The sequence below is a fragment of the Piliocolobus tephrosceles genome, chromosome 2, assembly GCF_002776525.5.
Source record: "Piliocolobus tephrosceles isolate RC106 chromosome 2, ASM277652v3, whole genome shotgun sequence".
Lineage (NCBI taxonomy): Eukaryota > Metazoa > Chordata > Mammalia > Primates > Cercopithecidae > Piliocolobus > Piliocolobus tephrosceles.
The window spans coordinates 113358065-113377769 of record NC_045435.1 but is presented as its reverse complement, the minus strand read 5'-3'; the positions used below and the strand labels follow the sequence as shown (position 1 = coordinate 113377769).

Sequence of the window (19705 nt, the reverse complement as noted above, 5' to 3'; positions counted from 1 at the left end):
AATACTCCTTTCTTTTCCATGATAAATGTTCTTACGCATTATTCTAGGGGAGACTCTCCATGTTTGCACTAACACCTTTCCTCCTCTCTGAGGTGAGTTGATTATAATAAGGACTTGAAGGAATCAAACATATGGAATAAAGCACACAAGGTCTAAGGATGAAGTCACTGTTTTGTTCAACAGCACAAGACTCACAATAAAAAAAAAAAGATGTATTTTGGAAAGCAATGGAACTTAGAGATAAAATGTGCAAACAGTAAGAGGGTCTTATGGGCTGGATTGGAGCATTTAGTATATGACAATAAGAATATAGAAATAATAAAGACTTTTAAGGAGAGTGCTGAAACAATGAAAGTCATGTTTAAATTACATTAATCTGCACTGCATTTTTAAAAATGTATTTTACATGACTAGCTTCCATTTGGAATAGAAAATATCTTATTTTTGCTCATGAATTTTGAAAACATCAAAACTAGTGTTAAACCATATTTAGTTTTCATCTGTCTTGTTTTAGCTATTTTAAAATTCACAGTACAAGATTCACTATGTCTAAGTAAGACTTTAGGTTTTTAAGTTCCTGTTAGTTCCCTTAGAGTGCTTGCAATTTTAGTCTCAGAAGGAATTGAATGTGTGCACATTTTAGCTGATGTTAATTTACAATGATTAAATCTTTTTTTCGCTTTGGGTTTGCCACTATTAATAACTACAACTTCAAAAAACCTATGGAATACAAAATGGATTGGGAGAGAGTCTAGAGTCTGCAAGGTGGTGGAAGCTACCAAGAGCTTTCTATAATAATTCAATCGTGTGGTAATGGTGGCCACTGATTAGGCTAACAAGAGAGAGTGTTTAATGACAGGAATGAGATTTCCCTGGGAAATCTGATGAAATATGATGAGAGCAAAGGAAGAAAGAGGGAATAATTAAATATTATTTCTAGATTTAGCGTTTAGAGACAGAGGGAAGGGTTACACCTCTGAAGCAAGACCTACGTTGGAGGGAAAATGGGCTTTGAAGGTGGAGACAATGGTCATCCTTGTTGTACTGAGATGTTGGTGAAATATCCAAGTAGAAATTGTTGCAGAATATTGTATCTTTGTATAAATATAACATTAATTAAAACATGTTAATTATCAGGCAAAGTGAATTTAACTTTAAATACATATTTAATCAAAACTTTAGAAATATTTATAAAATTTCAGAAGTGCTAGAGTCTTGAATTTTACTTTTTGGTGACATTAATTTTACTTGCAAACACAAATGGAATAAGACCTCAGAGGCTCCTTTTTCATCTTCTAATTTCACTTCCATAAAGCTATTCTTGTCTGATGAGAACATAATGCAGGCTTCTGTATAAAATATTCCCTGTCATATTTCTGAGAATGATTTTGCCTCTTTTTGATTCTCGTGTTTAAGACTCAGGGCAGAGTTTATCAGTGTGTGCTTAAACCCTGTAAATGGCTTCCATTGCTTTTAAGATTAAGGCAAAAATCCTCCAGCTGAAGGGGCTGCATGTTCCAGTTGAGTCCTATCTGGCTGTTCGTCCTCATCACCCACCACTCTCTTTTCTACTCCTTGTATGCCAGCCACACTGACCTCCAGGCTTCCTCTCTTTTGGGGCCTTTCTATGTGCTGTTCTCTTGGCCTGAAATCTTCTTTCCCCACTACCTCCTCATACCCAGCCCTTTGTCTGCCTGGTATCTACTCATCTTTCAGCCCTCAGGCCACATTGCACCTAGTCACTGAAGACTTCCCAGACTCAGCCAGGTCACCTTGTATAACATGTCAGAGCACCAAGACTTTTTCCTTGACACTTATCACAATTTCTAAGTATATGTGTATGTATATTTGCTTCATGTCTCTTTGCTGAGATCTAATTTTCATGAATGTAGTTGTCTTGCCTGTTTTGCTCCTCCATTTATCCTTTGTGCCTAATGTACCATATATTTGTTAAACAAATATTCAATATTCTGGATGACAGAATATTGAAACCATGGCAGGGAGATTGGATTATTGATGCCATCCCAATCCCATCTTCATTGAAATAGCTCTGGATGTCTAGTGGCACTTGTGTCCTCACAAGACTCCTGCTCTAGGTGCAACTTTGGATAATACTTGGAAAGTCAGGGCAATGGAGAGTGTGTCTTCACAAAGTGGGAAAGGATTTATAGAGTATCCAGAAGCATTTCTCCAGAATAAAAGGAACATCAGTTTGAGATTCTTCAGGCTGTAGAAATACTGCATCTGCACTTTAAAAAAAATCAAACAAATATAGTGTTAAAAATAACGAGCTTTGTAAATTTGCTGATGCTCAGGTTACGGGTTAGCCTATTTTATTTACTTTTTATCCACTTAAATTCTTTCTTCCCCAGATGCTATCATTGTTATTCTAGATGGAATTGCTTTTGGCATCAAAGTGTTATGTAATCAAGGTAATTTATGGAGAAAAACTATTTTTTAAAGAAATACAAATGAGCTCTTCTCAATGTACTAGACCAGAGAAAAATTCTCTTTTCCCCTTTCCTGACTTTAACATAAGCTTCTCCTTTTTTTGTGTTTTAAGTTGTGCTCTTGCCTCTGAAAAACTGTCTGAAGGAATATATTTTGTGTTTACGTGGCTTCTTCCAACACAAAAATAAACATAGGGTATGTTTGTTGCTTTCGGACCCTTGGAAATTGTTTCCTTCCAAAACATGTGCACATAGGAGCCATTAGCCTAAACAGGCAGCTCACCTAAATGACACTCATTGTCATGAATGACAGAGTACCACCACCAAGATTTGCACTGATATGGATTCTTTTTTAAATAATCAGGTGTTCCAAAGATCACTTCCAATATCTCATTGGAGCGGCTTGCATTATATTTTCAGTTTAGCATAATACAAATGTATGACATTCTCAAAAATGTAATTCCCCTTTAACTGAAACATTTTCCAGAAAGAAAATTATTTTTTGGCTATGATTTCTTTATATCTAGTCATAAATCAATAGTTTTAAAAGTGTGATAACTTTTTGTGGAATAAATATAGTAATATCAAGTTAGCAAGAAAGATTCCAAATCAGTCACTTTTACTCATTTCTGTATTCTCAAATGGTATGTACTCATTGTAGTTATATAAAATTAAATAAATTTCAATGGGTAAAATTCAGTAACTTTGTAATGACAACTGTCATGATATCTAATTTCTTAAAACCATTTTATTAATGTTTGTCAGTTTGAAAAATTCAAATATAATAATATAATCCTATTGTTACTTAAAATGCATTGAATTCTGGCATTGTTCTCCATATAGAATACACAGATTTTTTCATATCCTCTATTCAAGTTTTATAAACTAAATTTTACCCCAAGAGAATACACCTTGAGAATATTTAGCCTGCTTCCAATTGCTCCAGAACAGCAATGGCAGTATCTTAAATTCTCTCATTGTGTAGAAATGGCCTTAGGGATGCTTTACAATCAGTTTACTTCAAAGACTGCTGGGTCAAGAGGACAGGGGAAAAGAACAAGATCACTAGCCAGGGCTTTCCATCTATCATGGTGGGACCACTGGAGCCAGAAGCTCTAAATAATCCTTAAAAATTCAGAGACTTGTTCATTTGAGAAGGACACATTTCTTATGGCCAGCTTTTCTAAGTCAGAAGCTAATAATACCGGCAACCTACTTGCCTTTTGCAGATATGTGTGACACAAAATATGGATAATTTCTGCTGAATTGAACCCGTAATGAAGGAATTTATAATCACTTCTAATGTATTTGAGACCCAAAGTATATTAGCCTTTCATCAAAGGGAATGATAAAAAGCAGCATTAGTATGGGTGGATAGTAATTATTTCAGAGCTCATAATTATTCTCCTGCTAACTACAGAGAAATGCTGATATTTTTACTCCTTTTTTAAAAAATAAAAGGCTCTGGTCGGATTCTGAAATGTAAGAATGCATTGCACGTCCTTTACAAGAACCCGTGCTTTGAATTATGCTCATGTTAATCGAAAAGGAACTATTTTCAAATTAAATGAGTTCAAAGTTCATGGTTAGGAGTTCCCATTACCTTGCTTAGTCCTGTTGTTTCACCACTGAATTTATTTATTGCCCATAGGAGATATAAAGTATAGTAATTATTCTCACTCCCTTTCAAAATAACAGGAGGTCTACTTTCCTATTAACTCTAATGAGAGTTATGTGTGTGTTCCTCAGGGAGGACAGACCCAATAGAGTTTCAAGGTAGAATAAATCACTTCTACACACTGGTTTTAGTGGTCTCATTTGCTTTATATTTTGGTGCTTTGAGATATCCATTTAAACTGCTTGTATTGAAAATGCAGTATTTGTTGTTTAAAAGAAACATAAGCTGTGGTTAGAATGTTGTTAATAACTGTTATTTCTATTTGGAGGATGAATGTATGTTACCCTTTGAGGAAATGATGTTGCTCAATTTACAGGAATACACATAGGAAATGTGTAAAATGTGACTGCCTACTTTTCATAAAAAAGTAATGCCAATTACCTTTTACAATATTTTCTTTCTATTTAAAATGTTTTAACATCAGTGATTACATCAGTTGTAACAGTTTAGAACAAAGGGAAAATGAGCCAGACAGCCAGATGCCCTAGGAAAGAAGGGAGCTCTAGACAGAGGTGGTGTTTTGTTTCCAGCACGGGAAGAGGGAATCTTGAGATCATGTAGGGATCTGTTGGTAATCCACAAGCATATGTTTACCCTACTGAGGCTTGAGAAGCCAGTGTGGAGTTTCTCCGTTTGCAGCCTTGAACTCTGTAGATATTTATTCTCAGTGCCTTTAGGAATAGAGATAAAGGAAATCTGTTTTCTTTCTTCTTATAATCAGTTTTGCCCAAAACTGTTACCAAACCTCTTCTTCCTAGGGCACCTTCAGAAATAAGATATGTAAAAAATTATTGAGGTTAAGAACACCCAGATGTACTGAAATCACTAAAATACTGCTGTAATTCGTACTATAGGAAAACTTACTATCATCTAATAATAACATTTTATTTAGTATCAATAAATGAAGTGTATTGTGAGAACTGGACTTAATCCTCCTCCAGGATAATCACATCCCCATGATGCTGAAGCAATATTTGTATTTGTTTCGAATTCTTCAGATTTACTACAATAAAAGATGTCCTATACAAAGTATGCATGCAATTATTATCTCACCTCAGGTAAGAGACACACAGTTTCCTAAGTAAGGAAGGTAAAAATCACTAATGTAGCAAATAAACAAAATGAAGCTAACAAACAAAAAAACTCATCCATCAACCATGCATCCACGGAAAAACTCTCTCTGTATATACTGTCCATGACTTCTCTACATATGCCCTCAAATAGCAACTAAGAACCTTGTCCCACATGCAAAGAAGTGGAAGATGATATTTTGACAACAATTCTCTTACTGTTGCAACTCATGTAGGCCCAAGAGCTAGCCAGTTCTAAATGCATGTAAAGTATATGGAAAGCACTGGCTCGATGGCTATATAAGCTGAATGATTCCCCATAGAAATCATGTAAATTGACTTGGGTGCCCTAGGAGGGGAAAGAAAGACAATTCCACCTTACGTATTCAAAAGAGAGATCTTATAGAGTCCCGAACAAAATGAAGACAGTGATTTAATTGTGATAGGTTTTACACATGCCTCCAAATATTAGCAAACTAATGATTCAGGAAAAAAATTTTGAGCTCACATTAATGATTTCTTAATATAGCCCAAAATTAAGCAAATTAAGTAATTTAACTAAAATTGGAAAGTAGATAGTGGTTTTGGCAGCAATAAATGCCATTGCATTTAAATTGTGTTGCTAACCAGTAAATAAAATCATAATTTCTACACAGCAGCCTAGAAAATAGAAGTGTGAAAAATATATATATTTTTGCAGTCTTTAGGAAATTACAGAAAAACTAAAAGCTTGAAAATATAATTTTTTAAGTCTAATATTTTGAGGGATGCTTTGAAATTGGAAATATTTTAAATATAATATTCTGATTTGGCAACTTTAAAATTTAAATTAAAAAATATATAGTTTTCAGAAATGTAACTATGTTGTTGCATGAATGTCAAATAATCCTAAGAGTACCTTTTGCATTTAAACAGGGTCATGTTAAAGAAATGTAGAGTTCTGTGAACTTGCAACCGAGTGTCAATTAATGTAAATTATTGCTTTATCTAGGTTTTCTGTTAATGGAATAATTGCTTGCAGGTGTGTTTATAAAAGTATATCACTTAATTTATTGTTTACCGTTTCCCTGTCTGTGTTTGAAATGACCTTGAAACCACGACCTTTCCATAGAGTAGTCAATGTGACCACTTCCCTTCAATTACTTCATCCATTTCTGCCTTTCCAATCTTCTGATCTTTGACCAGTTATTACTATTTTTCAAGGCTGTCTCCCTGAGCTGATGAAACATAACTATATTATATCTTATTTTTTCCCTTCTGTTTTCTGGGATTGTGTTTTTCATTCTTTGGGAGTTATGATAGTAAATTTAGTTTTGGAATTACAAATATAATGAATAATGATCTCGAAAAAGACTTAGAAATTTTTGTAAAAATGTTTAACAATCCTTCCCTATGAAGTGTGCTTAGGCTTCTGCCTGCTTCTTTGCTATTTATGTTATTGAAATCAGTACATGACTTTCAGTCCCCTTTTCCCTCTTTTTTCTATGACTGTTATTTTATGCATGACAAAATTCTCTTGCTTACTGCTATGTGATTGGCTGTCTTTTAACTTGAGTGTCCTGTGTTTGTAGTGACTGCTTTTTGCATGAGGATTATTAAATGTCATACAAATTAAATGGTTGTGGAACCAAAAAAAGAACATGGGACTTCACTTGCTTTTTTGTGTGCTGAGTATGTCAATTATGTGACACTTAAAATTACTTTCATATGCCCTTCGACGTCCCCTTTGGTGTGCTCCTTTATTCTTGCAAATTAGCATTAAGTATAATAAAACACTTATTAAACATTCACAGTGTTTTAATACAATTATTCTCCTCAAACATGATCCTATTATAAATAACTATACTGAGCATGAAACTGCACTAAGGCATAATTCCATTATATTACTAAATTGATTATGAAATATAAGCCATGACTCGGCAACTAGCTTAATAGCTAAACACCGACTTCTACTGATTGAACCTTTGCTCTGCCAAGTGATGAAACTATCTAGTGATACATTTGTGCAGGTTGCAAATGTCTTAAATCCACAAGTAATATTTAAATGAAAACGCATGGGGAAATATTTGTGTAATGACAAGTAATTTTAAAAAGTCACAGTTTTGAAAAATTATGGGTTAAAAATATGTAAAAACCAAATGTTAACATTCTTAAAAAGAAGAAGAAAATAGAAAAAGAACAACTTAAAATATTCATATCTCTGTCTTCTCTAAGGTTATTATATTGTCTCAAATTTAAGAATGAATTTGACCTACTTTTTTTAAATGTTGCCACCAATTAATTTAGAAAAGACACTGAATAAATTAAGTTCTTTCGGCTAATAAAACTGTTTACTTTTTTGTAGGCAATTTTTTTTTTTTTTAATAAAAACATTTTCTTTGCTCATGACTTGAGTTTCAAGCCATAATGTATTTTTTATACTGGATATATTTACAATCCAAATCTTCTATGAGATATTTTGGGGAAAGGGATTTTTTTTTTCATAAATGAAAATAGGTAATCAATTATGATGTGACCACTTCCCCACTCTTTTTGGAAATATCCTTGAGAATTTTAGTATTTATATTTATTTTTTCCCCTCAGTCTTGTTTATTCTTGAATTGTCTTTTTTTTTCCCTCCATTTCTCCGTTCTCAATCCTAGGTCCCCTTACAAAGAAACAGACAGATGATTTAGGTGATAATGACGGTGCTGAAGATGAAGGTATTTTTTTTTCACCAAATCTATTTGCATGACAAGGGCCTCAATCACTTTTTCCACCCCTTTCTATTTTTTTACTTCTTGTCTTTTTTTGAAGACTTGTTTTTAATTCCTGTTTTTGATGTGTTTTGTCTTCTTGCTTGTTGTTACATACAAATATAGAGTATTAATTTTTTTAAAAAACTGAATGTTAAGTTTTACATTTTGATACCAACCATTAAAATGTTTTAAAAAGAGGGGCATTTTTTTTTGTTTGTTTTCTTGAACTGACTTTTGATATGTTTCATCCCACATTTTGACTGAATTTTGTCCACCTTCTTTGAACTAACAATCTCTCCCTTGTAGTCTCTCTGTGCCCATTTTGCATGTTTTCTAATCTATGTAAATATTTTCCTGAATATTAAAATGTGTTTCATTTTTACATTCGATATTTGTTTTAAAAAAAACACAGACACCCAATAAACTGAAGGACAAGCTGAAAGCTAATATAAAGTGTTTCTTGAGCAATAAATTTTAGATGAAAAAATACTGTTTTCTGTTGATTTGCTTAAATGTCACATAAATACAATTAAATTGTATGCATAAGAACAGGCATTACAACTATTTAGAAAATTGTAGTAAACATTGTACAGCCATTTAAATATTTTGGACTCATAGAGTACTTTTGATAGAGTTTGTAGCTATTTTCTTAGATAAGATTCAATGAGTATTCTCTAATTTCAAAGAGACATAATTTCCAGATTGTCAAATAAAATATTCTGATTTTCAAACACTGCAACTATAAGCGATACAATATTTTCTACTTCATTAATATCAAAATTGTTTCTCTTTACAACTTTCATTTGATATACAATTCTGATTTACTCTATAAACCTAAGAATTCACTGCCTAGATTGGCTTGACATTTCTGATTTCAGTGTACCTTTACATGTTATTAAATTAGCTCATCTTTTTTGGTTCCAATCAGGGTTAAAGCTTATGTTTTTTGTTTGTTTACTTGGTTATGTTTTGTAATCCCAGGTTTCAAAGTAATTGCCAGAAATCTAGAAATTAAATCTCATAATGAAAATAATAATGTGGTAAGAAAAGTTTTCCAAAATAAAATAACCTACAACCAGGCCAGCAGAAGTGTTTGTTTCATGAGTTGCAAGGGAACTATGGGTAAATAAATTTTTACTAAAATATTTGCATTGTTTTCATTGACATATATACATTTAATAAAGTCATTCACAACAGATAATTAAATTATAGAGGTGGAGTATTAAGAACTTAAAAATTATATTTGGTGTTAACATTTTTAAAATATGTAAGAATTATTTTGATTAAATGAAACGTATGACATTTGATTAAATATTTATTTACCACGCACACCAGCAGTGGATTAAAGATTAAACACAAAGCAGTCATTAATATTTGAAATAAATCATTATCGCTGTCCAAGAGTTATTATTCTGAATGTTAAATAGCAAAAAATAAACTTATAGTCTGAAGATGCAAATTCTGGTTTCTTTAAACACTATTTGAAATTTGATGCGTTCAAATATTTAGGATTTTTTTGACATTGTAGAACATTAGTCACTGTCTCCAAAGCTATAAGAAGACTACTTCCACTTTCAGGCTTTGGGACTTTTTGAACCCCTTAAAAACCCTTAACTCCTAGAATTTGTTATCTAAATAATACTGAAAGCATACGGGACTTCTTCATGTGTATCTTTGTAAAGGCCAAATTTTCCCAATTTAGGCAAAGGGTTAAAATACATTATTTTCCTATTTTAAAAATATTTTGATTGCTTATTTAATATATATTTTTTCTTTTTTTAAAATGGCATCAAGTGAGGAATTTACCTATTTAGAGTAGATAAGTCTGAGCAATCACAGCTAGGCCATGTAAACCTGAACCTATTTTATAGATACGTTTTGAAGCACATTTAACATTTTTAAATAGCCATTTAAAATATTCTCAAACCCTATTAAAATATCGGGTAGTATTCAGGTTAAGTACTAAGCCATTCAGTCACAAGAGTTATCGAATCAATAAATATTTTTAAGTAATCAAAAGCATAGAATGTCAAAGCAGTCAATTCCAGTTCGTTTTGGATGATTGTTTTGAAACAAAAAAGATGAATTCAGATATCCTACAGAGGAAACGAAACCTTTTATAGAAATTTCTGAGCATTTTTAACTCAATTCTTTTTATTATTATTTTGTAGATGTGGCTGTGAATAAAAACTGTGCTCAATATCTACATTGAATTTGTTCCAAATGTTGACTAGACATCACTGGACATAAAGCAACAAATATGAAAGACTTGATAAGTAACTTCATTTACATCAGTCAAAAGTCAAGTCATCAGATGACTTACGTGAAATTCCCCATTACTTCCCAGTTCCCCTCTACCTATGCTTGATTTCAGGTCCCAGTCTCAGCCACTGAATAGTGAGGCCACCAGGCATATTTCTGGGGCTTGCTGCTCACTCACTTACCATGATGGAAGGCTTCTTTATGGAGCATTATTTTTTACTTCTAATTCTTGTTTGTGTCCCTGCTATCACTCTTTTGCCACATTTTGTCAAACACAATTATATCATTTTTCATTTAAGTTTTACAACAACTAAAAGAATGGTATATCTTTTTTTGTTTTGTTTGTTGGTTTGTTTTCTTGACGAAGTTTCCTTCTGTCACCCAGACTGGAGGGCAGTTGCATGACCTTGGCTCTCTGCAACCACCGCCCGCTGGTTCAAGCAATTCTCCTGCCTCAGCCTCCTGCGTAGCTGGGATTATAGGCGCCTGCCACCATGCCTGGCTAATTTGTATATTTTTAATAGAGACGTGGTTTCATCATGTTGGCCAGGCTGGTCTCGAACTCTTGACTTCAGGTGATCCACCCACCTCAGCCTCTCAAAGTGCGGGATTACAGGTGTGAGCCACCACGCCTGGCAGAATTGTATATCTTTTTTTTTTTTTTTTGAGACGGAGTCTCCCTCTGTCGTCCAGGCTGGAGTGCAGTGGCCGGATCTCAGCTCACTGCAAGCTCTGCCTGCCGGGTTTACGCCATTCTCCTGCCTCAGCCTCCCGAGCAGCTGGGACTACAGGCGCCCGCCACCTCGCCCGGCTAGTTTTTTGTATTTTTAGTAGAGACGGGGGTTTCACCAGGTTAGCTAGGATGGTCTCGATCTCCTGACCTCGTGATCCACCCGTCTCGGCCTCCCAAAGTGCTGGGATTACAGGCTTGAGCCACCGCACCCGGCCAGAATTGTGTGTCTTTAAGACAATTCCATAGTTAAAAACAAGACTAATCTGAAGTGACAAAAATGCTTCAAAGTAACATCCCAGATTTCTATCAACTTATTTTAAAAATTCAAGAATTTTTTTAAAAAAATTAATGATGCTAATAATATCTTCATATTAACATTTAATTATTTAGCCTGGGTGTGGTGGCTCACACCTGTAATGCTAGCACTTTGGGAGGCCAAGGTGGGCAGATCACTTGAGGTCAGGAGTACAAGACAAGCCTGTCCAACATGGTGAAACCCCATCTCTATTAAAAATAAAAAAATTAGCCCAGCATGGTGTGAGCACCTATAATCCCAGCTACTCAGGAGGCTGAGGCAGGAGAATCACTTGAACCTGGGAGGTGGATATTGCAATGAGCCCAAATTGCACCACTGCACTCCAGCCTGGGCCATAGAGCGAGAGTCTGTCAAAATAAATAAATAAATAAATAAATGCAATTTTATACCCTATATAGTTCCTTTTGAGACAATTTTTTGTAGATTTTGAATTTTTTAAACTAAAAAGATATGTTTAATTCTGTTATGTCCGGTTTAACAAGGAGAAATTCAATCAACGCTTCTATGTTCATTCAGTGGTTCTGAGTGGTAACCTGAGGTTCATAAAAATGACTGGAGGCACACAAGTCTGCCTTGAAATTTTTTTTAATAATAGAGAAATATATAATTGAGGCAATACTTCACAATTTTAAAACTGTTAATCTAAAACTCTAAAATATGGGCAATTAAGTATTTCATAAGTCCTTTAAGATGAAAACAAAAAACCCAGTAAACATATTTAATGATTATATCACTAATAATTATACACTGGGATCATTAATGGAAATTGTGATTTCAAACCCTGGTTGCCAGGCACAAATAAATCCCCATTAACTGCTCTAGATCTATTGACACTTGCTACATTGGCTTAAAATTTGGGTCTATAAGAAAGACAAAATAGGTACTAAAATTTTAAATCAAGGTGTTTACTCAGACTCCAATTTTTTTTTTAAACTGTTCGTGTTTAGCAAGGCTTAAAACCATTGCAAATAACAGAAATTATAAACATGCCTGGCAAACATTTGTACTTTTACTGGAACTGAGTTAGTATTTTAAAATTTCTGAGATGGTTCTTAGAAATTTTAGTAAAGTCAATAGATGCTGTTTAAGCAAAGCAAAAAATCTTAAGTGAAAATTCATAGTTCACAAATTCTACCATATTTATAGGTGGTTAAATATGTAACAAGGTTTAAAGAGACAATTTGGTTCTAAAAAATTAATTATAAATTAATAACCTGCATTTGATATATTTGCACAGAAGATAAATGCCTCCTTCAACATTATTATTAAAATGATGGAATTAGAAAATGGTATTCAATGGTAGTCTGTTAGTCTGTCTGATATGTTAGTTTTATTTATAGAGTCTGGTTCTTTCTAAAAACAAATAAATAATTATAATTGAAACTCTTTATATTTGCTATTTACATTAAAAAAAACCCCTATAAACTAATCATAAAAGTTAAGCCTAAGAGAGAAATTTGTAATAAAACGTTATACAAAGTAAAGCCTGGCCAGGCATGGTGGCTCACACCTGTAATCCCAATACTTTGGGAGGCCTGGGGGGCAGATCACCTGAGGTCAGGAGTTCAAAACCAGCCTGGCCAACATGGTGAAACCCCATCTCTATTAAAAATGCAAAATTAGCCTGGCGTGTTGGCGGGCACCTGTAATCCCAGCTACTCAGGAGGATGAGACAGGAGAATAGCTTAAACACTGGAGGTGGAGGTTGCAGTGAGCTAAGGTCATACCACTGTACTCCAGCTTGGGTGGCAAGAGCGAAACTCCATCTCGAAAATAAAAACAAAATTAAAATAAAGTCTAAGATGGACCACAATTTTTCCTGTAACAGAAAATGTCCAAAGTTTCTATGGTTTCTCAAACTTTGTTAGCAATATTAAGGTTTGTTATGTCTAAGAATTTTACTTATTTTAGTAAGTTTACTTATTTACTACAATTACTTTTGCACCAACCTAATAATACTTTTTATAACATAAATTTCAGGGTTACTTCAAATGAAAAATATGTTTTGGAACACAGCATAAGAATCCCAGAGAACTGTATTTAAAAGAACTGCTCAATATCTTAAGTTATTAGGCAAGGCTGAAATTTGAAAAGTTTGAAAAGGCAAATTAAAATTAAGATTAACCCAAACTATCAGTAATTCTTTCAAGTCAAATTTTCAAAGAAAAATAAAAAGATACCACTCAAAATAGTTCCTAGAATCTACTGTCATATTTTCAGTGTTTTCTGACCATGTCCACTTAATTCTGTTATTAAATATAAAACGTGGCAGTTCTTCTCAATGTGTGCCTGTATTGTTTTCCAGGTGAACAGAATGGTTCTACCAAGATTTCATTACTGTTCACAGTTGGTGCTTTGTAATTCTGTGTAATTTTAATTAAAGAAGAATTCTGAAACAGCCTCCCTCTGTGCTACCTCCAAGCATACAATTAGCAGAGTACAGTGTCTGCTGTGAACAGTCAGTTAATGATTTCAGTTTAATAATTTATTATTGCTTCTTCAGTGCCAGCCACACTAGAAAAATAAGAAACTGAAACTGTATGTAGCAAACAGGCATTTAAGGTGCATGGTTTAACAATCTCAAAAGGATTACTTTCTCTGTGTAAGTCAGTCTAACATCTCCACAAGCCCCAAGTCCTTATAAATGAATGAGTACTATTTTTTTCTCCCAAGGTTTCAAGGAGAAAATAAATTTAGATTTTCCTCTTAAATGTGTCTGTGTTTAGTGAATGGTTCCTATGTCAAAGTATCCTTCCCTCACTACTTAAAACAAGACATTCTTCTCAAATATACCTTTGGGGTATTAGAGGGGTATGAGTAACTTTATACACTGGTATTAAGTCAAATTTAAATAGTCTTTTAAAAAAGGTTGTAAGTTCTGCAATTAGCCATTTCCCCAACTCGAAAATCTGGTTAACCAAGCTGAGCTGCAATTCTTGAGCCTAAAATGATTCTTTATTTAAAGAAATCACTTTATTATTACAATAGAGAAATCAAGGCGTTTACATTACACAATCTATTTTTTACAAAAAATGCAAAGCAATCTCTAAGTAATCACTAGTTCTTTCAATAAATTTGTATTCTATTAGTCCATTCTGAAAGTTGGCACCTTGATTATAAGGATGTTGGAGAGTTAAATTTGATAAAAAATTTCAAAAACAAAGGAACAAAAACATACTATTAAATTATACTTTTTAATATTGGCATAAAAAAGATAATACATTTGATGTAATTTTGTTTCAATTGTGGGTATAAGCGATCATGGGCTATTATATAATAGTAATGTTTTATTTATATATATTCGGAGCCATATATATACATACATATAATATTTCAATCTATATAATTCATAGATAAAACTATATTTGCTGATATACAGTTAGACTTATCTACAGAAATCAGTGCATTTTTCATACTGATTAAAATTATCTTGCTTTATTTATATATTATTTCTAGATCCGTATTGAAAATTACATAATTGAGGAAAAGTATGAAAAAAGCAAATATATTTAATAAAATTCAGAGCTGTAGAAATCACTTTAATCCTAAATTTTTACACTTTACACTTGAACTTAGCTCTATCCCATCCCATGTCTACAGGATAAAACATACAGCCAAAGTGTGAAGAAGAGTATATTAGCTACACAAAGAAAGTAAAAAAATATTTGTATGTTCTCTTCTTCCAAAGGGTAAGGGGAGCTGGATATAGTGGATGTCCTGAATTTCCCAAAAAATGTCATTCTAATGACATTCCCTTAAATGCAATAAGAGGAGCACAGATGTACGTGACTTTACTGCCTAAACATTCATCTGAAATTCCTTAGGTAGTAAACTGAAACATCTTGCATAACACAATACTGTAATTATGTTCACACATTGGAGCATAAATGAGTTGATGTAATCATGTTGCATTTGACACAAAGCTTTACAGTACATAAGAAAGGATAAACAGATTATTTTATTCACAATAGCAATAATACCATTGTCTTTAGTTTATGGCTCATAAATGTCATGTGAAGTCTATAATAGTTTTAAAAAGTAGTCCTAAGAATCATTGCCATTCTATTTCTTTTGCTTTTACTGTCACTTGAGGAATTAATCAAAATGCACTAAAATTCATATCTAATTTTAATTTGTCTAAGTTTTATAACTCAGTTTGCAACTTGTACACAAAATTTTGATAGAAAACAATCGATGCCTCTTGCTATTTCCACAATAGCTATTTATCTGAGTTGCTTAAGAAACACTTTAATAAAAACAGCAGTTTAAGAACTATATTGAAATTATACCCTCTTTTCTCTAAGATGGAAAATGTATTCTCTGCTTCACTGTGTGTTATTTTTGAGGATAAGAACGATTGTCAACCATTTGTTTTCCAGATATTCGGGACAGTGGGGGTCCCAAACCAGTGATGGTGTATATCCATGGTGGCTCATATATGGAAGGTACTGGAAATTTATATGATGGAAGTGTCTTGGCAAGTTATGGCAATGTGATCGTCATCACAGTCAACTATCGACTTGGGGTACTTGGTAAGAAGAATCTCTTTATCGTTTTCACGACGAATCCATGAAGTATATGATGGTTTTGTTTTGACTTGTTTTGTTCTGCTTTGCTTTGTTTCACCCATGTTTTTATGCTTGTTGATGTTCTTGAACCCAAATTTTTTTTATAGTTTCAATGAACTCTATAGGTTGGCTTTATGATGTGAAACTAAAAGGTGATGAAATTATTCATGTTGTCATGGAATGTACTTCCTGGTTTATAAAACTCTGAAAGGCAAAATGGTAGGGCCTTATTGAAGAAGAGTTCATCTTTGAACAATATTTCCTTCTTCTGCTTTTCTGTTTACAATACTATAAGATTGCCTGAGGTTTGGTGTGATAAGATGTAAGTTTACATTCTCTTCTGGAGTATGCATATGGACTCGCTTTTGGGAATGATTGTTTGCCATTGTGATGGAGGTTTCTTTGGTTTGTTGTTGTTATTTTGGTTCCATAATAATTAGTAATATTTTTCTGAATGTATTCTGATTGAATTATTTAATTTGAAAAAAGCATACATGGATTTTATAAAGTAACAAAGAATTCAGTTCAATGATGTATACTCTTGCCAAAAGAATGATAAAATAAACACAAAGTGGAGATTTTTAGCTGTGATGAGAGAAATTTTATAAAATAACTTAGGTACTCTGAGATAGGCATGTTATCTTATGCAATAACCAGTTTTTAAAAGATAAACTTGCTATTCTAGTATATGTTTGTTATAATGTTGCCACAATTTGAGGAGTAAAATTACTGTGTGATTTATTAAAACATCTTTATCTGTGATGTACTTAATTAACAGAATTTGCTAAAAGAGCATAATGCATACACAAAATATTTAAATTTTTATTCTTGATTATTCTCCAAGTCTTATCCCATACTATACACTTGAAGAAGTATAAATTATAATTTTGTTTATACACAAAGAAGCACCTCACTCTTTCATTTTATTATCTAAAATATTCTGAAAAAGGAATTTGAATTATATTCCTTTTTATAATAATTGGTAGAATCATATCTTTATCCATGTTGAGAATCAGAATTTTCTCCTCTTCAGTGTTATCCTAACTCCTATGCAGTCATAATTCTGTGTTTAAGCTTACCACAAAGGTAGAATAGTTTTAAAAGGTAGAATAATTTTTGTGAATCAAGTTTATAGTCTGGGGGAAGGACACATTTTACCAATGTGAAGGTTAAGTCTCGATCATTTTCTAGTTTGCTTTTCTGAAATTTGGAGTGTAGTGAATTACCATGGATGTGCTGCATCAGTATAGGTATAAAATATTTCTGTAGCATTGATCAAATACACATGAGTTCCTCCATAGTGTCTAATCATCCATTGCATCAAACATTCACACGATTTCTGTGGGCTGGGATGAGTGTCTTTCCACCAATGAAAATTCTGTGTATTAGAAGACATACAAATAATTGCTCATAATAATTCTTGAATGTTAAATCTTGAATTCTTAAATCTTAATGTTGTCATTTGTTTCCTATGGAACATTTTAATCGGAAGGAGGGTTTTTAATATTTTAATGCATTGAATTTTAATTGTAGTATTGTGGAGAGCTCAGTTGTTTTTGTTGATTATCATTCTTCTATTTTTCTAATTTTTCAAGTGAAAAATCCTGAGCAGTGACCAGTTTACCGGATGAAACTTTAAACTGAAATGCTAAATTATGGTAGCAGTGTTTTTAAGGACTTGAACATCCATTTAGTCATATATATTTATTTTATTTAAGAAACGCTTTGGTCACAACTTTTTTTTTTTGCCTCTTTCTGTTACTGGTTTTGATTATATAAAGCAAGATTTCATAAAATAAACTTTGTTATTATGTTGATATAAACTTTACCCATTCTTTTTCTTTTTATGTATTCAGAACTGATGAGGACTTGACTGTGACCTGATTTTAATCCTATATTCATGCCCATACCCCATTTTAAATACCACATTGTGAGGATTAGATTGCAAGGAAATGGATTAACTCGCCAAAATATAAAGAACTCAATCACTTGGTTTAGATAGTAGCAGACAGCAGATAGTGTTGATGTTATTAAAGTATGATTTCCCAGTGTTAAATATTTGTTCTGGCTCTACTGTACCCTAGAATGTAACATTTAGTTGTCTCTTCTCCTTTATTTCTCTTAAACACATTATACACTGATAATAAGCCGAAGGCTGTCCTTGATAGACCTCCTCTCAATGTGACAAAGCATAAACTCTGTGAAACATTGTTTAGGTAGACTTTAAGACATTAGCTCTCGAACAGATGTATTCTGGTCACTTTTTTCCAAAAATATGTGTTGGGTATTGTGAACATGTATTTAAATAAATTAATTCATAAAAGAGAAATTATCAGAACATGTGTTTCAGCATATTTTGCATGAGTGCTGCACCACAGCAAGATCAACAGCTCATCTGACAGAACTGCAACAATAAAGACTGTAGACTTTTGAGATTGGTATTGTGAATAATTTGTCTAACAGTAAAAAGGTAAGCTAAGGTTTCTTGGATGTGGGATCCAAGACTATGGCTGTCTAATTTGTGCTGGAGTGATTAAGTAGGAAATAAGATATGATCTCACATCTGAGGAAATCCTGAGCTGTGTTTTCACTGGGGTATTTTGGTGTGAAAGAAATAGATTTGGGGGTCCAATGGACAAAATGGGTAATTATAAGATCATTGATTCGAGGTGACTGGCTGGAACAATCAGGATGTCTGCAACTGGTAGTGCAATTTGTGTCGATTTGAACTTACCTTTTGGAGGTGTTGGGGAATCTTACAAATTTTGTTTTTCGCTTTGTTTTTAGTGATGAGTAGAGCTGTCCTAATGTTTCAGTTAGAAAATTCATACAGCTATCTAGCTGCCAATTTTTCAGTTTAAAGATTTCATGTTAAAAAATTGTTTATTACAAAGTAGAAATAGAATAGAAGAAAAAAAACACCTCCACTGTTCCTCAGAAGAAGCTAGTAACAGGTCAGAATTAGTTCTTCTACCAACACCCTTTAGTGGTTTCCTTTGGAGTGGTAACACAGAATATCACTCTTACTGTGTTGTATATGATTTTCACCCACCCTGGAAATGCTATTCAAAATGATAGAAAAAACTGCCAATAAGATTGACAAAGAGGGAAGAGAATGCAGAACTTTGCCTGCTAACCTCATTTCCCAGTTTCATGTTAGAGCCCCCGGCGACCTCCTACTATTTAGCCTCATACTTCTTATACACTGAATATTTAACTTTTCTTCCACTTTTGGCTATACTTAGTCAGTTTTGACATAAACTTTCCATATTTGCTTTCTTCAGCATCTTTTATTTGATACATTGTTACATAGTCCTTAAATATGTTTAAAATTATTATTAGCAGAGTATTTTTTTAACATTCTAGTATATGATTTATAATCATCTTAGAAATGTAGGGAGAAATGGCCAGGTGCAGTGGCTCACACCTGTAATCCCAGCACTTTGGGAGGCCAAGGTGGGTGGATGACCTGAGGCCAGGAGCTCGAGACCAGCCTGGCCAACATGGTGAAACCTCGTCTCTAGCAAAAATGCAAAAATTAGCTTGGCACAGTGGTGGGTGCCTTTAATCACAGCTACTCAGGAGCCTGAGGCAGGAGAAGCATCACTTGAACCTGGGAGGTGGAGGTTGCTGTGAGCTGAGAATGCGCCGTTACACTCCAGCCTGGGTGAGAAGAGCGGAACTTGGTCAAAGAAAGAAAGAGAGAGAGAGGAAGAGAGGAAGGAAGGAAGGGAGGAAGGGAGGAAGGAGGGGAGGGAGGGAAAGAGAGAAAGAAAGAAAGAAAAAGAAAGGAAGGAAGGAAGGAAGGAAGAAAGAAAGAAAGAAAGAAAGAAAGAAAGAAAGAAAGAAAGAAAGAAAGAAAGAAAGAAAGAAAGAAAGAAAGAAAGAAA

At 33.4% G+C, this 19705-nt stretch overlaps 1 protein-coding gene across 2 annotated transcripts in view; it reads left to right on the top strand.

Moving 5' to 3' along the window:
• NLGN1 (neuroligin 1) overlaps positions 1 to 19705 on the top strand; it is a 900839-nt gene that overhangs the window by 401658 nt on the left and 479476 nt on the right. Inside the window, exons 4-5 of one of the 2 annotated variants that reach the window (XM_023213517.1) lie at positions 7841 to 7900; positions 15627 to 15779. In XM_023213517.1, the coding sequence (XP_023069285.1) occupies positions 7841 to 7900; positions 15627 to 15779 (213 nt within the window). The remainder of the gene's footprint in view (positions 1 to 7840; positions 7901 to 15626; positions 15780 to 19705) is intronic. The other variant, XM_023213518.3, reaches the window with a different exon arrangement.